General features: G+C 42.1%; 1 protein-coding gene across 1 annotated transcript; it reads right to left on the reverse strand.

Annotated features, from left to right (window-relative positions):
- Positions 1-209: 209 nt before the first annotated feature.
- CRABP2 (cellular retinoic acid binding protein 2) lies at positions 210-22,727 on the reverse strand. The gene is made up of 4 exons (XM_072114899.1): positions 22,537-22,727; positions 7,453-7,631; positions 2,573-2,689; positions 210-1,353 (listed from the first exon to the last, which is right to left on the reverse strand). Exons 1-4 carry the CDS (start codon positions 22,604-22,606, stop codon positions 1,303-1,305), a joined length of 417 nt encoding a protein of 138 aa, XP_071971000.1. The 5' UTR covers positions 22,607-22,727; the 3' UTR covers positions 210-1,302.
- Positions 22,728-23,191: the final 464 nt, after the last annotated feature.

Raw genomic sequence — 23,191 nt, forward strand, 5'->3', positions numbered from 1 at the left:
TCCTCTGTCTAGGGTCACCTGAAGATGTTCCAAGACATCTTATGGCAGATCCAAAGTACAATACATACCAATGGAGCTCGATGAAACCCATTGATTCATATTGTGGTTTATCAGGCTTATCAGGTACTGCCACCTAGTCAGAAGAATTACTAGTTATGGTCTGTAGTCATTGACCACCCAAACACAGAAAGAACTCGACAAAAGCAAGGTAAGATTTTTTCTTTCTTTAATTAATTAAAAAAAAACATATTGACAAATAAATACAGAAATGATGCGCGAACTAGAAAATGAGGAAGTGATGTGAGACATTTCTACCTTGGTGGAATAATCCTTACCGCTAGCACGACTACAATCTCTAGCCACGTGTTAACATACATAAAAAATGTATAAAACCATTGAAGCCAGTCACGGAATCAGAGAAGATCCATTTTCATTTCATAGGTGGTGGTAAATGTTGGCAAGTCGGACATTTTGTTCATAAGGTAAAAGCAGACAAGATGGACGCCTTCCGTAAAATCAAAAATATCCAAGAGCTTTTAAAATTTTACCTTTTGCCCCATTGGCCACGGCAACCTTTAGATGGGCATGAGGCTTATTTTTATAACATGAGGCTCGTTTTCATCTAGAATGTTCTCAGTAAGAAATCTGAGGGGAATATTCACTCGGCCAGGGCCACCATAAATGTCATTTTGAAGGGGAACTCACTATTGAACTCGCTTTTCAATTTGCCGGCGGCCATTATCTTATTTTCCTCCATTTTCCATATGTAGAACTTGCATGTGACTTATTATCCAGTGCGTCTCATAGTAATACACCTTCAAGCATGGTTTACTACTCTTAATCACTATAAATTCACATCTTTGCTTCATAATCTACCAATTCTTACTACCAAGTGCCTTCCCTGCAACACATTTTTTGGCTGGTAGCTCATCTTAAAACATTATGCAAAACAAGATGGCCGTACATTCAAAATGGCCGACAGAGGTGATCTGGAATGGTCCATCTAATCTATGGATTAACCGTTTGTTTAATCGAACACTAATTGACAATTCAATCATTTCCCGCCGTTGTCAATTCACAGTCCCGATAACACTACTCCCGGTTGCCCACTCCCGGTATGGAGTTAAAGCCATTTCTACCATCTTCCAAAGAGTCGATGAAAGATGGAAGACATTACAGGAGAAGCGGTGGCTTGACGTTACGTTGCTGTAAACGGGATACTCTCTGCTTCATAATAAGTGTTAATAAAATTCAGACTATTGGCCGGAGAAGATCTCGCCTCAGGTCCCTCGGGAAGCCGGTTTATTCTCTGATGTAAATCCGTGTGCAAATAACATCATCAGCAGTCATGGTCTGTAGGAAAACGAATGAAAGTTAGTGTATAATATGACCTTACCATCCCTGTACAATAAGTTAGGAATTATTTAGAAAAGAATTATGACTTTAGATAGAATGTATTGAAAACTAGATGAAGAACCGTGGTCAAAACTCCTACAGATTCCAAAGAATCCACAATTAATAAAGATCTAGACCCTTTGTCCAACATAGCTAATGACACCTTCAAGGCATTGTCAAAAGACATTCGGGGAGGTTCCTAACTAATTATGTCTTCTGTTTGATCAAACTGGTCACAGGTTTTGGTTGAGGCCCACACCAATCTTAGAATCAAAATGGAAATATTGCAAGACAAAAAGGTCATTTCAGCTTTGGGTCAACTCTACAAAACGATGAGTATTCAATGTATGGATTCATATAGAAGTCTGGTCAATGGACCATATAGTTGGCTTTTTGAAGTATATGGCCACTTTTGGCATTAATTACCATGATATTGGCCAAATTTGTCGATATCACCAGGAACAATTGATCTGATCCTTAGTTCTTATTTCATAGTAAGTCATTGGTAAAATTGTCTGGCAGGGACTTCTCTGATTCAGAATGCATGTTTGGTAAAGCCCAGTGTGCATGTACTTAGGGAGCAGTAGCAAATTATAATGTAGGCGTTTGGGCAGCCAGTGGGACCCATGACCACCTGGACCAATAGGCAAGTTTGATACTGTCCTGTAGAGATAATAAAGAAGACCTCCAGCCATGAAATCCTGAAATCCTCATGATTTCAACACCTTCTTATACCAGTGTCCTTCCGGCACATTTGAAGGTATTCCAAAGGTCCTCAAACTGTAGAACTGAAAGTGGACAGAAGGGACCCCCCTCATTTGCCAAATAAATTTAATTATAAAAAATTATACTTGTAATGGCCGACAATTTTTTTATGGCCCGAGGCCCATGGTCATCTTAATCCCCCCTTGTTAGAGAGTCGGAAGGGAAAGGTATCAGCACAAAGAGTGTCTTGCCGACAGGTTTCTAGATTTCATCAGAAGAACCTGGCAGATAGAGAGCAAATGTTTGGCTTGCTGCATTCCTTACACTTAAAAGCTAATTGTTGTTGAGGTTAAAGGTCAATGATCCTGTAATATATACATGACATAATGATCCTAATGGGCCTGATAATGATCAGTAAGGCCACTCTCTCTCTCTGGACACAGTGATGAAATGCCAGCTCTGGTTTTCTTACCAGGATAAGTTCTCCGTCGTTGGTCAGTTCTCTAGACCAGGAAGTCTTGGGTCCATCCCCTTTGAGAAGCTTTTGTTCACACACCATCTTGTTCTCACTTTCCCATTTGGCCAGGCTCTGAAGACAGACAAAGATAAAAGGAGAAGACACTTAATTAAATAACAAACCGGCCCTCCAGACAAGGATACTCAAAACCATGGCCATCATCCATCACATGTAGGAGACAGCAGCCAACCTCATGGAAGCTCATCCTGGAGGAATTTAACACACTCAATTGACTCCTGTCTTCTACATTTCCCTGATTCGTCAATGTTGTGACTGTGGGAAGTGAATGGGGGAAGGGAAACACATAGTACTAGCTCATTGATTAATTTTCCTTAATGGAACTTTGAAGAATCAGATCATTAAATTTGCGGATGTCCATACAACGTTGAAGTACAGGCCAACTCTGTTTTTAGTATGTAATTTTTGGGAAAACAAGGATAAAGTATGCAAAACTTTTAGATACCCAATCTTATGTTTACAAGAGTTAGGCGACCAACAAAGGAGCCTGACAACAACTTATCTACCTCCTTAGGGAGATCACCCATGCTGGGTCCAACTAAGCATTAATGGGTATAGGACAGTGATGGCAAACCTTTTAGACACCAAGTGCCCAAACTACAAACAAAATCCATGTATTTTTTGCAAAGTGCCAATACAACAATTTAAGCAGTAACTTATTAAGGCACCTGAGGACACCAATACGGTAGAAAGAAGAAGAAAAAGTTTCGGAATATCATTTTAGCTTCCTTTCAGGGTCGTGGCCTGCCTGGGACTGCAAAAGGCCTTGAGTCCTGTCTGGAGAACTCTGTTAGGGTGACGGCACCCGTGCCATAGGTTCGCCACCACTGGTACAGGAGATTAGGATGGATGGTTCTCAGTTACTCAAGTGTTAAACCACATCTGTATATGGTCTGTGGCCCCCATGAGATATCCTTTAGCACCAGCAACGACCATGTTAAATTGTATCTGTGTCCTCTTTTCCTCTACTCCCCATGGTGTCCAACATCTCAACATCTTTAGAGCCTGCTAAACCCACGATATTCATCTACAGTTGTACAAAAATGCCAACACCCTACTTCATTCCCCTGTTTCCTCTGGAACTGGGCCACTACTGACACCATGATGGAAAATCAACCTGGACTACTATGTCTGCCATAGACCATGACAGTAGATGACACCCCGACACATAACATCTCCATTTACTTTGCTCTCCAGACTTTGCTCAGCTTTCAGTCTATCATGTACAGAAGACAGATACCAATTTATTATTGAACCAGAGACCAAACAAAGGAGAATTTCAAGAGGAGTCACCGAAGCGAGCGATGGGAGTCATATATCAGATAATGAGATCAGAATCATGTACGACTTGAGGAAACGGAGTGTGTGACCCGTCCATAGACTTGTCATGCTTGAAGGAGCCTGTCTGAAGCCTTTGTTGGAGGTGGCCCTGTGCCATGCGTTGTCCTCTTTTCTTTATTACGAGGTAATGACTTCTAACAATGGATATTTCTCAGGCTCATTATGAGTTTTAACACTTTCTCAATGCCCTTGGCGTAATGCGTTGTATCAAAATGTCCCTTATACTTCTGAAGTAGACGCTTGGCTGATAATTGAGCCCAACCACAAGTTTTTTATGTGCCTATTGTTTCAGAAATGTCTAAATATTTTCTTACGTTTAGGGTAAGTGTTAATCCACACTTTATATTATGAGAACACATGGAACCATCCTAAAATTTTGACTCTGATTACCACTTTGGTTGGGGGAGCCTTTAAAAGGGTTGTACAGTTTAGAACACCCAGTTTCATGTATCATGTTAGTTAATGGGGGGCATTTAGGGTATCCCCATGCCTTGTGCAGAGTTCTTTTTAAGGGGTTTTCTGGTATAATATCAATTACCTATCCTGAACGAGAATCTGATTGGTGGAGGTGCTGCCAATTTCGTGAATGGTTTTGATGATAACCTACGATAAAGATGGGTCACTGGGAAATATGGAAAAACGTTTTCTAAAATGGGATAAAGAAAACATTGTCTCATTTGGCCATTTGATAAGGTAGCCTCCTTATTATCAAGCATGGCTTTCATGAAGCCTAATGATAAGATGCTGGATTAAAGCCAAACAGTATATCTATTTTGATGTCTTTGCATCTGGCCAGTACAGTGTAAGGAACTGGTTTGGCTGAGTGAGAGGCTAGGGTTGGGAAGTAAGAGTCCTCCTTATGGAGACTTTGCCATGTAAAGCAGCCTTGCAGGCAAATGGAGACTTACAGCCATTGACGCTCCACTGGGGGATTCTGAGAAACACACAAATACATTTTCCAGGACGGGACAAGGAAAACATTGCCTCTTTTGGAAGCCCCTTTAGCGTCAAGCATGACTTTCAAGAAACTTAATGGCTCTAAGTCTCCACACGCCTGCAAGGCAGTCTTGATTAGCAAAGTCACTCTTACTTCCCGAAACCAAGGATGGGTCACCAACTTATGGTTGGGCATCCACTCCACTCAACTGCTCACTCACGCATCCCTGGCCCATGACCTCTACTGGTGAGAGAACCCCCTAACATACTTTGCCACTGTTAGCCAATGAATGGACATCTACTATTCTTGATGTTTCCCAAGTTTCTGTAGGCTCCAAAATACTTAGAGTTTACGAAGTAAAATGTATTTCTAAAGAAAATTGATACCTCAGTGTAAAAACGTGTCATGACAATCTATCTTTCTTCATTACATGTGAATCTAGTGTAAGTAAGAAGCGTTGGGCCTACGTCGTTCTCCACGTGAGATTGGGCACGGTCTCACATCGGTGCTGAATTTCTTTATGGCAAGGATTCAACATAACCTCACCTTACCCAACCGCAAATGGCCTGACAGAAAGCAATCCAGGAGAACTGCAATTTCCTCTCTGCTAAAATAGTTACTCAATGATTGCCTCTAAGTACGACTTAAAACCGTCCTGCACCGGGACACGAGAGCCGAGAAGATTCCAATTTCCACCCTTTCAGCTTCCAGGACTGGGATCTCCGTACAGACGATCCTGACTGCGGGGGCTGTGCCGGGGTTAATTGTGGAAATCGACGCACAATAAATAAATAGCTTTATGAGTCATTACCCCGACTGGGGGAAGCCACATGATTCCTGCCTGCTTGTCACTACCCTCTAATATGTTATTAGAAATCTCCCGGCACGCCGTAAACCAGAGGCGGATTTGGTCCATGATTTAATGGCTCGCCAATGGCAGGGATAGGCGCCCCCCGAAAATAACGAGCCAGATTTTTTTTCCTGCTTCGTTTCTGCTGAAACAATGAGTGCTGTGTTTCAGGCACCTGCGAGCAGAAATCCGAAATCGGTTTTATGGGTATTTTTTGACACCCGCGTGCAAAAATAAATGACAGTATTAAATCTCATATGGTGGGCAATAAAATTACTTGTCTTTGCCCCGGATTGGAAAAGCTCGTGTTCGAGTTTCTTTCTCAAGGGGGAACTTGGACTTAAGTTAGAAAGGTGCGATGGTGGTGACGTGTAGGGGATGAATGTCACATGACTGTGACCATCAATGACACCTTGTTATGGAGGCCACACAGGTAGCTAGGTGAATGGTTGGGGTTGGGGGGGGGGGACCAACAAATACCAAATCAGCTGTACACCATTGTATGGAGAACTTTATAAGCTTCCCTTTTCAATTCTTCATTTTAAAGAAATTTACATTTCATTTGTTATGCAAATGAGGTCCTTATTGCAGCAGAGGTGGGACCACTCCTGTTGATGCACCCATTATGATCCCCGATGCCACCTTTACATCTTTATATCTTTACAAAACAATTGACATATACCATAGACAGAAGACAGGTAAGCAGGCATGGTCCCGCCCCCAATGCACATAGAAGCTCATTTGCATAAATATGAAAATGGCATTTTCTCCAAAACGAAAGATCATTGGGGAACAAAAAAAAAAAGATATTTCTGGAAAGCTTATAAAGTGTCCTACACAATGATGGATTTACTTGTGGGGTGATTTGTGTGCGGGTAAACTGCGTTTAAGCAGTCCGAACACGGACATCATAGACAAATAGTGGCAGCCAACACACAGGGAGAGGTTATTATAGAGCAATGGGGTATATTTAGTAACCCGTGTTAAGAGACACCCCGGTTGCACATTTACTAAGGGTCCGAATGCCGCACTTTCGTTGGGTTTCGCGATCATTTCTGTTTTGCGCCGAATTTGGGCCGGGATTGTGGCACATCGGCGTTGGCTTGCATGCAACAGAAATCGGGGGCGTGGCCGTCGGACAACCGCAGAATTTAAAAACGAAGGCGCAAGAAGAAGGTGAACTCCGGCGGACCTCGCGCAGAAGCGACACATGCAGGAACTCAGGCGCACGATCTTAGTAAATCGCGGCAGACTCGAATCCTCGTCAGACAACGCACCGCAGGATCGCGACAGGACCGGGTAAGTAAATATGTCCCACTGTCTCTGGTCACTTTTATTGGACACTAGGGATAGCATTGTTGTGGGCACTTTGCTCTATACTGTTGTGGGGTTCCTGTGGCTTGCTCTAGTTTACAGGGCTTTGGATGGTGCTTTTGTGAATGGCAATATCACAGGTGGCCTATAGCTTGGGGGCTTTGTGGGTGGACCTCTTATGTCAATGTTATGGGGAACAGTGGATGACATTGTCATGGAGGTTCTGGGATGGTCTTCATTGTTATGGACAATGTGGCTGAACGTCTCTTAGAGGATCTGTGGTTCAATCTATTATGTTTCAAGATGAAGACGGAACTCCTAACACTGGATAGAAATGTCTTCCCACATATTTCTAGAAGAAGACACGATAGTTACCTTACAGGGACGACCGTCTACCGTCTGCTCCTCAAACTCCTCTCCGATTTTGAAGTTGATCTCAGTGGTGCGGACGGTTGTAGAGGTCTTGATGTAGAAGGACTCGTCTTCCTGCTTTATCTCCACGGCCGGTTTCGAGGCTGCGGCCACCGCTATTTTCCTTAGCATGACATTTACACCTATGGAAAGTGAGAATTTATTGGTTACAACAGCGCCACCTAGGTACAAAATTTGACACATTTTTAACAATTAACGCTGCCCAGATGATCAATCTATAAAATTTGTTTCGCTTTTGTGGCAGGAAATCTGTTTCGTCAAATGCGTTAAAAAGGTCACCCGGGTCAGCTGATCTGTCAGCCTGTAGAGGAGACAGAACCCAGACGCTCTTCCTCAGGACGGCTAATTTTATCCCCATTTGTCATAGGAATGTCTGTCAACGTAGTAGGGGAATCCTATACCACATTACATGACAGATGGATTCCTGAGATGTCCCCCCCCCCTGCACCTGTGGGCAATTAGACTTTCTGCTTCCTAGGCACAAAACTTTAGTCGAGAGTTGATAACAGGCACAAACACAAATTGTTAACTCATAAAAATCGGAAGAAAATTGTAAAAGCAATAATAAAATAATATTCCTATGATGTGGCTAGTTAGGGGAAGAAATACTAAAATAAGAACCCAATATACAAATGTCCAATATACAAAAAGATATCAAACCTACAACAGCGTCTTACTTCAATGAAATTCATAAAAATGTAAAAATTAAAAAAAAAATAATTAAAAAAAAATTCTAGTAGAAACCAGACTACGCCACACTTGGTTACCCTTATAGTATATATAAAAAGGCATAAAACTTACAATAAAAGATGAGCGGAACTGAACAAAAAGTCCAGCTACAGTGTTCGGGTTCGTCACGCTCAAACCGGTTGTATTGCTGGATTGTCAGCCGTGCAGCCAATCCGTCAAATTGATGCCCCCTAGCTGCTATCCATATCTGTGATTGGTCAGAATACACAATTTTAACCTTATTGCCCCAAAGTGCCAGACTGGAGACCAGAAGAAGTCGACCTTCCGCACTATACTAGACCCATAGAACTGTTGGTGTTTCCAATGGAGTCTGAGTACATAAAAATGTCATCTCACATTTGAGGTGTGGCCATTGGCTTCATAGAAGAAAAGTTTAGTATTTCCAGGCCCCGTCTGGCACTTCCCCCCCATTCGTTCCACATCACGAGTAAGATGTCCCCCATCCCATTAAGTGAACCCAGGCGGCTCATTCAACCAAGATGAAAGACTCTAGGGGTATTTTAGGTGGGTGGTTTGGATGAAAGGTGAATATTTCAACATTCTTGGCCTCGAAATAACTTGTTTCCCAACCCCATTAGAAGAGAATCTGTAAAATTTGTGCTAAAATAACCCAAATGCTCGTATTATTTCAGCATTTCCTTCAGGCGATGTACTTTTCAAGTGATCCAGGCCGGTGGTGGAGTTGAGAGTTACACTTGTCATCGTGGGAATATATTTAGTGAAGTTAAACAAATTGCTCTGTTGTTTTTGATAAATACCTCCAATAGGCCACGTGTGAAACAAAGACCAAAAATATGACAGACATACGGCACAACATTCCTACGCGACAGCATGAAACATTCTTCATCGGAGTTCTACAAAAACATTCACCCCGGGCGTCGTGAAAGGAACAAGTTGATGATCTGAGTGCTTCACGTGAGAGACTCGGAAGGGAGGTGCTCAGCCAATGGCAATTTTTTGTTAAAAAATTTCCTTTACTTAAAAATATCTTATTGAACTTTTTTATTGTGTTTTTTACATCAAGCGTAAACCTGAATGGTAATCACTACTTCCTGTGTCCACATGATACAATTCTTTCACCGACTCCACTATCTTCTAGTCTTTGCACCTTACAGAATGGGCTTCTCTGCCGATTTCAACACATTTGGAATTTTTTCTGCAGCCTTCACTGTTACATCGTGTAAAAAGAAAGATGCCAGCTCACCTCCACAAAACGACCGGACCCGGCACGGGCCAACCCTCTGCTGGGGTAGGAGAATATATGGCAAACAATTGACGGTCCAGCCAAGGTCCACGGTCTTAAATTTTTTTCTTTATTGAAGCATATATGGCAATAACAGATCCACTCAGAAAGACGGTAGTCGCCAAAGGCGACTTTCTTTCCACGTCTTTCTGAGTGGATCTGTGATTGCCATATATGCTTCAATAAAGAAAAAACATTTTAAGACCGTGGACCTTGGCTGGACCGTCAATTGTTTGCCAGCCTTCACTGTTCCCAAGTAATAAGTAGCAGTAGTTTTAACACCCAATGTGCTAATTAGATCTCTGTCAAGTGGGTGATCCTGGGAAGCAACAGGGAACCTAACACTACCGATCCGACATTAGAGAGCTAGAGATAAGCGGACCTCTGAAAATTCTGCCAAATTCGTCCCGAATTTGAAAAATCTGCTTAGGTCTTGAACCCGACCTCCCACTGGCATATAAGCAATTGTGGCTGACTACATTAGGGAGCAACAATTCTCTTTGTTGACCTCCCAATCGGGGGTTGAACCAAACCTGAACATGAACTTCTAATGATGGTCTGGACTTGAACCGGCAAAGTTTAGTGGGAACCAAATTTTGAGGTTTGGGTCCTCTCAACACTTTGGAGAACCTCATTGGGTTTTAGAATGATTTCTTGGGTGGAGTCTATAGAAAAAAAAAACAAATGCTGAATAATCAGTGGATAAGAGTGTACTAAAGGATGCAAAAAGTTGGACTTAGTGGAAGTGGTGAAAGGTCCTAGAGCTTCTAGACTATGATGCTAAACTTGTGACTAGACCCTCATTGTGTTGTTGGTTGAGGGTCCTCTTACAGTTTTCATTATGTAATAGAGGGGCCGGAATAAAAAGGCCTTATTTATAATAAAAGTCTTCTTATGTGTATCCTTTTTGGGCATTGCAGGCTACCTGGGCCAGTTGCCACCACATCCTCTACAGCCCCTGTCATCAGGGCTCCATCCATGGTCGTAACACCTGAATATAGCAGTGTAGGGAACCCATATTGTTACCCAATAAATAGTGGCAATCAAAACAAGTTGCCAAAGAGATGGAATTTGATTGACTGTTGTAGATGATACCCACCTCGACCTTGGCAACAATCCCGGAGGGAGACGAATCTCATACTTACCGATGAAAGAAGATAAGATATTTTTGTTGTTTTTTGGAAAAAGAGAAGCTCCGTATACTTGGAAATACACAATAAGTGGATTGTGGAACATCGGGAACGTGAAGTAATGGTACATGAGTGGATAAATGTCATTAGCTAAGCATTGGTTGAATGACTGGTGGTGGGTCTTGTGAGGTCTACAGCCTCCGACAAGATACAAGTTCAGGGCAGGCACATGATTTCCCCCCCGCCTTCGCAATGGAAGGTCACGTCTCTGTAAGAGAGACGAGTATGATTCAGCTCGGTGCAGAATATAATAGACAGAGCTGTCATTTCCTCATATAAGACCCATCTTGTCTGGAATGAATGAAGAATAAAGGCCTTGTTTGCCCCGGGCCTTGGCTGCCGATGTAGGTAACGCTGGCAGACACAGAGCCCAGGCCCCTCCCGCATCAAATCCAAGCTTCTCCTATCATAGGTGGCCTCTGATAACCCTTATATCAACTCTTAGGAGAAAAATTGCCCCAGGGTCCTCATAATACAACATTTTTATATTCCAAATTACCGTAGTATTTTTTTCCATTTAGCAAAATTCTTTTTATTTGATTAGTTTTTTTTTTACAGATTTTATATAACTTGGTCCTCATATTTTTTCTCATTCTCAAGGTTATACCTGTTTATAACACCATGTAGTCATTATGTTAATGCATTCATGCATAATTTTTTAAATTTTTTTAAATTGATTTATTTTTATTTTGAAGACTTTTAGGCCTCCAAGGAATATGATTTAGGGTGATAAGTATCTGTTTGTATGGATTCTTTGAACTTCTACGGGACTGGTGTCAGGTTTAACACCCCCTACTCAAATAGGTACCTAGGATTTATGTCCTCAAACAGTCAGATACTTATCACAGGAGATGAACTGAATCCATGTTTCCATTTGGGTTTAACCCACGTGACACATTTCTGGATTGGTGGACGAACAGCCAGTCCAGCAAATTGATGCCCCTAGTTACTAGTCATGGCTTTGATTGACCAGAGGGGTTGTTCCCGAATGGAAATATTGGGTCTACTCATCTCTACTTATCATCTATAAGCTTTTATTTTGGGACACTCTTAACGAACTCCTCAGTCTTACCTGCTATGACCATGAATGTGGTTTTCAGGACTGGTAGCCAAATTCAGGCCCTGATCCCCACACTGGGGTCAGTTAGGTCTCTCAGCTCCATACGAGGAGGCCAACTCTAAAAATAATGCATGATAAATTGGAGGATCATATAGTACCATATCCCTGGTTCTCAAGCGACTAATAAGGGTTGTCCCCGGGGACTCCTGAGAAGTTAAGTGTTGACCCCTTGGTTTCTTCCATGGAAGATATCTTGGTTTTGTCAAAAATTCAAAAAAAATGTTCTGACAATTGGAGAGAATAGAAGAACTTAAGGACTCCCTTTTTACTACACACTCTTTATTATAGGGGAATGGTCCTTTAAGGAATCTTATACAAAGTGCTTTTTGTTCTTTGGTTCTAGACAATGATATAAAGTTAGGTTCAAAGTACTGTATCTTATCTAGTGGAGGTGTGAAATACTTTGCAAATCTAAGAGACTAGAGTCCCCAGTGAATACAAGATGACTCTTCCCCTCAACCCGGGACTGCTGTACTCCTCGCTTTGATCTTTCTACAGGCCGATAAGGCCATAAAGTCTTAAGGAGATTTACACAATCCTCCCAGACAATGGAGAAGACACTAAAACTCCAGAGTTGTTTTCTGCTTGTGCATCAAAGTGCGTCCCATCTAAAAGCCATAAACATTATGGTGGTCTATTGTTTTTTTTGTGTTGTGTTTGATGTAAAAAATTAACTGCTCAATGTCTAGAGGTTAAACTAAGGTTGAAGGAAATGATGGAGATTGGGTCATTATACTTTGGAAAGGTCAAAGAAACAGAAATAAACCTGATTGGGGTCATAGGTTACTATACTAGGTCCAATGGAGATTAAAAAGTCTAAAGGGACCATGGAAAAAACGAACTCATAGACCAACCATCCAACCCTGGTGGAGACTCTTATTCTGGTTGCCCATGTTAAGAAGGTTGTCTTAGGCCCACCAGAGAAAGTAAATTTGGGGCCTACTCTTAATTATCTGCTGCGAAATAGACTCTAGCTGCTTCCAAATTGGGTTGCTTTCTGTTGGACCTCTGGGGTTCAGTATTCAGTAGCAGTGTTTCCTTAGGCCCACCAGAGAAAATCAATCTGGGGCCCACTTTTCATTATCCCCCAGGATATATACTCTAGCAGCCTACAAATTGTGCTGTTTTCTGATGGAGCTCTGGGGTTCAGTATTGGCTTGAGCCAGGGCCCACCGGAGGATCCTCTGGTACTCTGGTGGGCCAGTCCGACACTGTGTAAAACGATGACCATTAAGAACCACCAAGCTCTGTGGAGTCACAAATTATCTGACTCTTATGCCACCCTACTAGAAACTGTGCTACACAAAGACCATGAGGAATTTTTATGGAATTAAGAGGTAATCAAACCACACCGGTGGCAACTTCTAATGTTGGTCATACAGTTTAAATTTTTAAGGCTACAGCTATATCCCTCAAGACTCCTCTACAAAGTCTAATTGGGCCATGAGAGGAACAGAGGATCCGACACAAAATGGACAACCTTATTTGGAAGTGACCGGGACAAAATTTTACCCTGGGGTCATTTCTTATGGGATAATTCACAAATATTATGGGATTTTAGGTGATACATCCAACAAGGACACAAACAGGCCCATTATAGATGAGGTAGACCTCAGCATTACCATCTGGGTAGATCCAAGGAATCTCATTCCGACACTAACCACCTACACACATACACACTCAGCTTGGATGAGATTTTTGTGTTCTAGATTGGAGAAGTGGGAAAGGCTTCTTGTAGACACCTCCAGCTTAGTTCTGGTGAAATTCAACAGTCCAACCCTTCATTTTCTTAAAATCTAACAATGAGAACAACCACTTCAGATAGTTGGCCAGTCTTACCAAAATTGATGTTTGCCTGACATTTATCCAATATGTATTAACAACTTACTAGTTAATACTATCAATTCTTCCTGAAAGAACATTCAGCATAATTTTAAGACATCACAAGTTACGGCCCTCATACAAATTTGAGAGCTTAGGAGTTCCAAATAATCACCATGTTATTCCTAACAACTCAGGTCCCTCAGAAAGCAGCCTCCACAATGGCCACCCCCTGCTGTGTCCCACCGCCCATTAATTAAATCCTATTAATTTTTCCTGCTGTTGGAGAAGCCTGTGGTGAAAAATCCGACCGTTTTTTTCTCTCTCGGTGGAGGATGTCGAATAAGTTCTGTGTCAAATTCGCAACCCCAACAATCTTCCTTCCAGCTGGCCAAGCTGTCCTGGTTAAGAGCCAAGATTCTGCCAGCGACCTGGTCTCTCGAAACACGGGAAGCGTGGAGTGTGGTGGGGGGAGGATGTCGAGGGACAACTGCACCTGTTGCGTGTGGCCTGTACTAAATACTGGTGAGATTTAGTGCATTAACCCCATTGCCGCCAACATTCAATAAGTATTAAGCACCACATAGGGAAACATTGAAGGAACTGCTTGAGGACGAGACCAGTTGTTGCTTCAAGATCTCGGATAAAATGACCGAGAAAACCATTTTACTCTTGTAGAATGGCGTAAAAATTTGTTTTCATTGTTTAGATAGCTCAAAAAATTTTACGGTAAATCGGATATGTACATTTTATATAGTTACAGATTCGTTCTCAGGTTTCTCGTATTACAGACCACAGACGAGGGCAACATATAAATCAGTATAACTGCAATGAGTCATCATTGATCTATTGGTGATAAAAGTTATACATTTTTATAACATTCTACCCTATCCATGTCTTCTAGGTTGTGAAATCAGTGCAATAAAAAGATTTCTGGCTGTGAGACCAATTAAGAACAACACGGGAAAGCAAGAAATAACATTTTTATAATGTTACACCCAACTTTGAAATTTAAGAGGACCTTCCATCACCTCCCCCCAATACCAGCTCTAAAATGGCGCTTCTCCACTGATTCCAACGCAGTTGGAATTTTTTTTGTAGCCCTCACCGTTCCGGAGAAATCAGTGACATTATTTTTGGCACCAGAAAGGCTAAATAGGTTCTCCACTGTCAGGTGGGCTGGAGCAGTGTCTGGCACCGCCCACTTTATAATGCATATCAAATGCAAAAACTTTAAGTATTGATTGCTCCGGAATGGTGGGGGCTAGAGAAAAAATTCCAAGTGCGTCAGACTCAGTGAAAGGAAGACATTTTAAAGAGTTGGAGTTGGTGAAATGTCCTCTTAATCAATATTACAAAAAATATTCTGTACTATTCAAAAATGTCCATTTCATGTAGAAACAATGTGGATGACCTATCATCCGTAATATGATCAAAGTTGGAAAATGTTCCCTGGTGTTAATGACAAAATGCTTCTCCACGGAGATGCCACGCAGTGGAGTGTCGGTTTCCATATTAAATAGCTCCGGTAATATTTTATTCATCAGGTGAAGGACAGGTTGGCAGGTTCTCGGTACTTGAGGAACACCGAGATCTGTGACCCAGATCCATGATCTTCAAGCCCTAAAAGCTGATAACTGTGAGGGATTAAGAACCACAAAATCTGAGTATAGCCGGGTTTTGAGGAACATCAAGATCTATGGTCTACAGATCTACAGCAGATTATTGGGTCATAACCCCAACATTTTGAGACTAAAATTTGAAGATATTTGATCAATTTGGTCATTTTTGTAGTAGAAGGGGAGAAACCTGAGGATTTGAGGATCTGTATGGAGGCAAGTCAGTGCTGACCATTTTGAGACTATAAAATTCAAAGAAGGACCAATTAAGAACCAAAGAGTGGACCCACTCTGGAATTGTTGAAGGACTATATCCTACAAGTTAGAGTGACAACTCTTTCATCCCTAAAATTGGCCCAACCCAACGGTTAGCAAAACATGTTGATTTTGGCAAGATTGGCCAACCCTTTCTTTACTAAAGTTGGCCCAACCCCAATGGTCAATAAAACATATCAAGACTGGCCAACCATCCGAGGTGTTCTTCATGTTTGGCCAACATTTGTTAGGTACATGTCATGGAAAAAATGATTGTGTTGAATTTGAACATTTTTTATCCTTGATTCTACCACAGAGAACACACAAATATTTAGGTTCTGAAGGTTTGACGGAATAGCTATTGCCTGGAGAACCCTTCTATGTTCCTCGAAAGAGTCAGGGAAAATGGTCTCCTTTTCTAGTATCCTGACAACCACTTACAATAATGATGGGACCTAATCAGACATCTACGTCGAAGCTCCAACTTGGGTTCTTCTCATAGGTTGAGTAATAGGCCACCAGACAATCCCTTTAATTTTGATCAGGAGACATATTAGTAGGATCCTTTACCTAAAATGATGCAAAGGCCCCTAATTTATGGAGCTTATGTCCCCTTGGCCAACCATGATGATCATTTTGGCATTTCTCCTCATTAGAGTATGGTGGGGCTCCGAGAATGTGACAGATGGTCCTACTAGCCTCCATTCCTGATTGCCACCAGACAATCCCTTTAATTTTGATCAGGAGATATATTAGTAGGATCCTTTACCTAAAATGATGCAAAGGCCCCTAATTTATGGAGCTTATGTCCCTTGGCCAACCATGGTGATCATTTTGGCATTTCTCCTCATTAGAGTATGGTGGGGCTTCAAGAATGTGACAGATGGTCCTACTTGCCTCCATTCCTGATTGCCACCAGACAATCCCTTTAATTTTGATCAGGAGATATATTAGTAGGATCCTTAACCTAAAACGATGCAAAGACCCCTAATTTATGGAGCTTATGTCTCCATTGGCCAACCATGGTGATCATTTTGGCATTTCTCCTCATTAGAGTATGGTGGGGCTTCGAGAATGTGACAGATGGTCCTACTAGCCTCCGTTCCTGTAGGAATATTTATAAGACTCAAATTTAAAGGGTCTTTCTGGTGACTAATAACTTTTATGGGGATGTGGGGGTAATGTTGGTCCCGTGGAGACATCTAGACCCTACATGAGCTCGGTTGTCTAGCGTGGAGTTGTCCCAGCCTCACATTTCTGTGCCTTCAGGGTTATTTGACAATGTGAGGAACAGACAAACCAGAACCGGAGATCAGACGCTTCTCGTAATCCTCAGGCACCGGGGTCTCCGCCAGAATTTTTAAAATCCTATTAAAATAAAACTACAAGGCGCTTTGATATCTTTAAGACTTTAGTGGGTTCTTTGAATCTGCGGAATATTTCTTGGAGCCAAGTTTTGGATGGTTTCCTAGTTTCATTATTTCACTGCTGCAGGTGAGAAGGAGTGAGGCCAATTTTAGGGATTTGCACCTTCACCCAGGTAGAAGGACATAGACCCCGCCTCCCTGACTCTTGTAGGTGACTATAGGGTGGTCATCAGTAATGGGGCATAGATCTTCAGACAAGGCTTCCACACAGCAGGAGGTATGGGGTGGGGTGAGATGAAGATGTCTCATTTCGGCACAGAATCCATGTATCTGAGGAGACATCACTCACGGCTCCTGCAGATGTGGAGCGCGGACGCGTCATCCCGGGAGATTTATGGAGCCACGGAAATAGGAATCTCACTGTTATATGTAACATTATCTCCAGCCTGCAGGGAAAGAGTGATGTGAGGAGCCCCATATCTGTATATAAGGAGGGGGGATGCCTGATGTCTGTATATAAGGAGGGGGGATGCCTGATGTCTGTATATAAGGAGGGGGGAGACTGATATCTGTATATAAAGAGGGGGGAGACTGATATCTGTATATAAGGAGGGGGAGAAGGCTGATATCTTTATATAAGGAGGAGGAGAAGCCTGATATCTGTATATAAGGAGGGGGAGAAGCCTCATATCTGTATATAAGGAGGGGGAAGCCTGATGTCTGTATATAAGGAGGGGGAAGCCTGATATCTGTATATAAGGAGGGGGAAGCCTGATATCTGTATATAAGGAGGGGGAGAAGCCTGATATCTGTATATAAGGAGGGGGGAGACTGATATCTGTTTATAAGGAGGGGAGAAGCCCCATATCTGTATATGAGGAGGGGGAAGCCTGATATCTGTATATAAGGAGTGGGGAAGCCTGATATCTGTATATAAGGAGGGGGGGGAATGATGTCTGTATAAAAGGAGGGGGGATGCCTGATGTCTGTATATAAGGAGGGGGGAGACTGATGTCTGTATAAAAGGAGGGGGAAGCCTGATATCTGTATATAAGGAGGGGGAAGACTGATATCTGTATATAAGGAGGGGGAAGCCTGATAACTGTATATAAGGAGGGGGAAGACTGATATCTGTATATAAGGAGGGGGAAGACTGATGTCTGTATATAAGGAGGGGGAAGCCTGATAACTGTATATAAGGAGGGGGAAGACTGATATCTGTATATAAGGAGGGGGAGAAGGCTGATATCTTTATATAAGGAGGAGGAGAAGCCTGATATCTGTATATAAGGAGGGGGAGAAGCCTCATATCTGTATATAAGGAGGGGGAAGCCAGATGTCTGTATATATGGAGGGGGAAGCCTGATGTCTGTATATAAGGAGGGGGGAGACTGATGTCTGTATAAAAGGAGGGGGAAGCCTGATATCTGTATATAAGGAGGGGGAAGACTGATATCTGTATATAAGGAGGGGGAGAAGGCTGATATCTGTATATAAGGAGGGGGAAGCCTGATAACTGTATATAAGGAGGGGGAAGACTGATATCTGTATATAAGGAGGGGGAAGACTGATGTCTGTATATAAGGAGGGGGAAGCCTGATAACTGTATATAAGGAGGGGGAAGACTAATATCTGTATATAAGGAGGGGGAGAAGGCTGATATCTTTATATAAGGAGGAGGAGAAGCCTGATATCTGTATATAAGGAGGGGGAGAAGCCTCATATCTGTATATAAGGAGGGGGAAGCCTGATGTCTGTATATATGGAGGGGGAAGCCTGATGTCTGTATATAAGGAGGGGGAAGCCTGATATCTGTATATAAGGAGGGGGAGAAGGCTGATATCTTTATATAAGGAGGATGAGAAGCCTGATATCTGTATATAAGGAGGGGAAGCCTGATGTCTGTATATAAGGAGGGGGAAGCCTGATATCTGTATATAAGGAGGGGGAGAAGCCTGATATCTTTATATAAGGAGGGGGAGAAGCCTGATATCTGTATATAAGGAGGGGGAGAAGTCTGATGTCTGTATATAAGGAGGAGGAGAAGCCTGATATCTGTATATAAGGAGGGGGAGAAGCCTGATATCTGTATATAAGGAGGGGGAGAAGCCTGATGTCTGTATATAAGGAGGGGGAGAAGCCTGAGGACTAGCTGTGATAGATGTAATATATCATCCAGGAGCCTTTCCTACCATCCCTCAGGCAGTCTCTGTGTATAACACAAGGCACAGCTCTGCCCCTATCATGTATATCCCTTTACCTGTGTATTACAACATCCCCCTCATATCTGTAGACGAAGGGGATACATGATAGATGCACCTGCTATATCTGTGTATAATGAGATGTATACAATAGTATATCCATGACATGTGTATAAGGATCAGAGAAACAGACCTGTGTATTAGGACATAGTGTGTAAGGGAGGCATAGAAGATATAAGAACAATATATGGCATGTAAATCCCTAATACCTGTTTATAAAACACACATGAACCACCAATACCTCTGTATTAGGATAAAATATTCTATATTAGTCTTTTATATCTAAATACATAAGTTTATGACAAAAATGATAAATAAATCCCCAATAACTGTACGAGACATAATAACTGTATATTAGGACCATACAGTATATCACATATTAATCCACAATTAAAACTGTACATTACAGCAATGTGATATAGTCATCCACAATAACTCTGTATAACAACAAGATATAAGATTAACGCAGGTGACACTGACCCCCACGCTAATTCCCTAATAACTGTATGTTGGGACAAGAAATAAGACAATAATACGCAATACCTACATATAAGAACAAGGTATGAAATATTAATCTCCAATAACTCACATATAACCTCCTATAACTGTGTATTAGGACAATATATAAAACAATAACCCACAATAACTGTGTATTAGGACAATACATAACACAATAACTGTGTATTAGGACAATATATAACACAATAACCCCCAATAACTGTGTATTCGGACAATATATAAAACAATAACCCCCTATAACTGTGTATTAGGACAATATATAAAACAATAACCCACAATAACTGCGTATTAGGACAATTTATAAAACAATAACCCCCAATAACTGCGTATTAGGACAATATATAACACAATAAACCCCAATAACTGCGTATTAGGACAATTTATAAAACAATAACCCCCAATAACTGTGTATTAGGACAATATATAACACAATAACCCCCAATAACTGTGTATTAGGACAATACATAACACAATAGCCCCCAGTAACTGTGCATTAGGACAATATATAACACAATAACCCCCAATAGCTGTGTATTAGGACAATATATAAAACAATAACCCATAATAACTGTGTATTAGGACAATATATAAAACAATAACCCATAATAACTGTGTATTAGGACAATATATAACACAATAACCCCCAATAACTGTGTATTAGGACAATATATAACACAATAACCCCCAATAACTGCGTATTCGGACAATATATAACACAATAACCCCCAATAGCTGTGTATTAGGACAATATATAAAACAATAACCCATAATAACTGTGTATTAGGACAATATATAAAACAATAACCCCCAATAACTGCGTATTCGGACAATATATAACACAATAACCCCCAATAACTGTGTATTCAGACAATTTATAAAACAATAACCCCCAATAACTGTGTATTAGGACAATATATAAAACAATAACCCCCAATAACTGTATATTAGGACAATATATAACACAATAACCCCCAATAACTGTGTATTAGGACAATTTATGACACATGAATCCTCAGTATCTGTGTATTAAGAGGGCAAACTACAATATACGCATAATATATATCCACCCCAGTGACCCACATCACCCCCTGATATCTGTGTATTAGGGACGGGTTTAATCTACTACTGATTCAGGTCTTTTCATACCTGTGTATTAGGAGAGGATCTCATCTCTACTCCCTGATGTCTGTTCATTAGGATCTCTCATTGATCCTATCCCTTACTCCCTGATATCTGTGTTTTAGGACCAGATCTCATCTTGTACCCTCTGATACCTTTGTATTTGGAGCATCTGTATATTATGTCCCCCCCTCATGTCTTTGTATTAGGACCAGAGATATCTGTGTATTAGGACCGAATCTCTTCTGTCTCCCCAATGTCTTTGTATTAGGACCAAATCTTCTCCCTTTCCGTCTGATATCTGTTTATTAGTCCTATATCTCCCCTCCTACCCCCTGATATCTGTGTATTAGTCCTATATCTCCCCTCCTACCCCCTGATATCTGTGTATTAGTCCTATATCTCCTCTCCTACCCCCTGATATCTGTGTATTAGTCCTATATCTCCTCTCCTACCCCCTGATATCTGTGTATTAGTCCTATATCTCCTCTCCTACCCCCTGATATCTGTGTATTAGTCCTATATCTCCTCTCCTACCCCCTGATATCTGTGTATTAGTCCTATATCTCCTCTCCTACCCCCTGATATCTGTGTATTAGTCCTATATCTCCTCTCCTACCCCCTGATATCTGTGTATTAGTCCTATATCTCCTCTCCTACCCCCTGATATCTGTGTATTAGTCCTATATCTCCTCTCCTACCCCCTGATATCTGTGTATTAGTCCTATATCTCCTCCTCGGACCTGACCTCATTATGTGCATCCGATGGCTGTGTATTAGGACCAGATATCATCTTGTACTGTCTGATACTGTATTAGGACCATATGTATATTCTGTTCCCCCTGATGTCTTCGTATTAGGACCAGAGATACCTCTGTATTAGGAACATATCTCTTCTGTCCCCTCTGATGTCTTTGTATTTGGACCTGATCTCATCTTGTGCCCCCTATACCTGTTTATTAGGACAGATCATATCTCATACGCTCTAATACCAATGTAAATTCTGTCCCCTCTGATACCTGTGTATTAGGACCAGATCTCTTCTGTCCCCTCTGATGCCTGTGTATTAGGACCAGATCTCTTCTGTCCCCTCTGATGCCTGTGTATTAGGACCAGATCTCTTCTGTCCCCTCTGATTCCTGTGTATTAGGACCAGATCTCTTCTGTCCCCTCTGATTCCTGTGTATTAGGACCAGATCTCTTCTGTCCCCTCTGATGCCTGTGTATTAGGACCAGATCTCTTCTGTCCCCTCTGATTCCTGTGTATTAGGACCAGATCTCTTCTGTCCCCTCTGATGCCTGTGTATTAGGACCAGATCTCTTCTGTCCCCTCTGATGCCTGTGTATTAGGACCAGATCTATTCTGTCCCCTCTGATTCCTGTGTATTAGGACCAGATCTCTTCTGTCCCCTCCGATGCCTGTGTATTAGGACCAGATCTCTTCTGTCCCCTCTGATGCCTGTGTATTAGGACCAGATCTATTCTGTCCCCTCTGATGCCTGTGTATTAGGACCAAATCTCTTCTGTCCCCTCTGATGCCTGTGTATTAGGACCAAATCTCTTCTGCCCCCCCCCCCCCTAATGTCTTTGTATTTGGTCTCGCGCCCCCTGATATCTCTGTATCAGTCTCAGATCTCGCCTCCCCCCCACCCCATTACCTCTGTATTAGGATGACACCCAGGTCCGCACAGTCTCTACATGACACATATAGACCCGTTCTCTCCCTGACCCCCGGCACCCATGTCCCATTCATTGTGACTCACCCAGAGCTTTCAGCATCTCCTCAAAATTCTCGGAATGTTTCATTTTCCAGTTTCCGGAGAAGTTGGGCATCTTTGAGTAGTTGGGGGGGTCACAGCGATGGAGAAGGAGGATACGTTATATTCCAGCTGCGCTCCCTGTGGCCGGTGCCTGGGGGTGGGCTGCTGTGTTCTGTCTACTGCACCCTCCAGCGTCCTCGCTGACTATATATACCTCCCCCCTCCCTCAGATGTGTGATGCTGCCACCTCTCCCTCCTCCCGGGGAGGGGCATTAAAAAAAAGGCAAAGAAAGGAAAAACTCCAACAATCCCACCTGCGGGGTCACCTTACCCCGGCTACCTGCACGCCAAAAAATGCATATACAGGGTGCAGATAATGTAACCCCTTCACTCCTGACTCCAAATACTGATCCAGAGATGTGTCTGTTCCCGGGAAAAGCCAAAACTGGGTCCTGTAATTGTCTCTTCCCCAGATCCAATGTCTTCAGCATCTACCATCACCTTCTAGTCACAAGGAATGTGGCAAAGCTGGGTGAGACGTCGTATGATAGAGGAAAGGGATGGACCATACCATCTCATGTCTCCAAAATAGAGGAAAAATAGAGGAAACATTTCCATACTTTCCTCTTAGGAGGTAGATCCAGAGATGTATCTGTTC

This window comes from Engystomops pustulosus, chromosome 7 (assembly GCF_040894005.1).
Source record: "Engystomops pustulosus chromosome 7, aEngPut4.maternal, whole genome shotgun sequence".
NCBI lineage: Eukaryota > Metazoa > Chordata > Amphibia > Anura > Leptodactylidae > Engystomops > Engystomops pustulosus.

Excerpts from the sequence above, each read along its gene's own strand:
- CRABP2 (XM_072114899.1), bottom strand. The coding sequence starts at position 22,606 with ATGCCCAACTTCTCCGGAAACTGGAAAATGAAACATTCCGAGAATTTT. Across the intron at positions 2,690-7,452 it reads TAGACGGTCGTCCCTGTAAG|AGCCTGGCCAAATGGGAAAG; the intron begins GTAACTATCGTG and ends GTCTGTCTTCAG. Across the intron at positions 1,354-2,572 it reads ACGACGGAGAACTTATCCTG|ACCATGACTGCTGATGATGT; the intron begins GTAAGAAAACCA and ends GTTTTCCTACAG.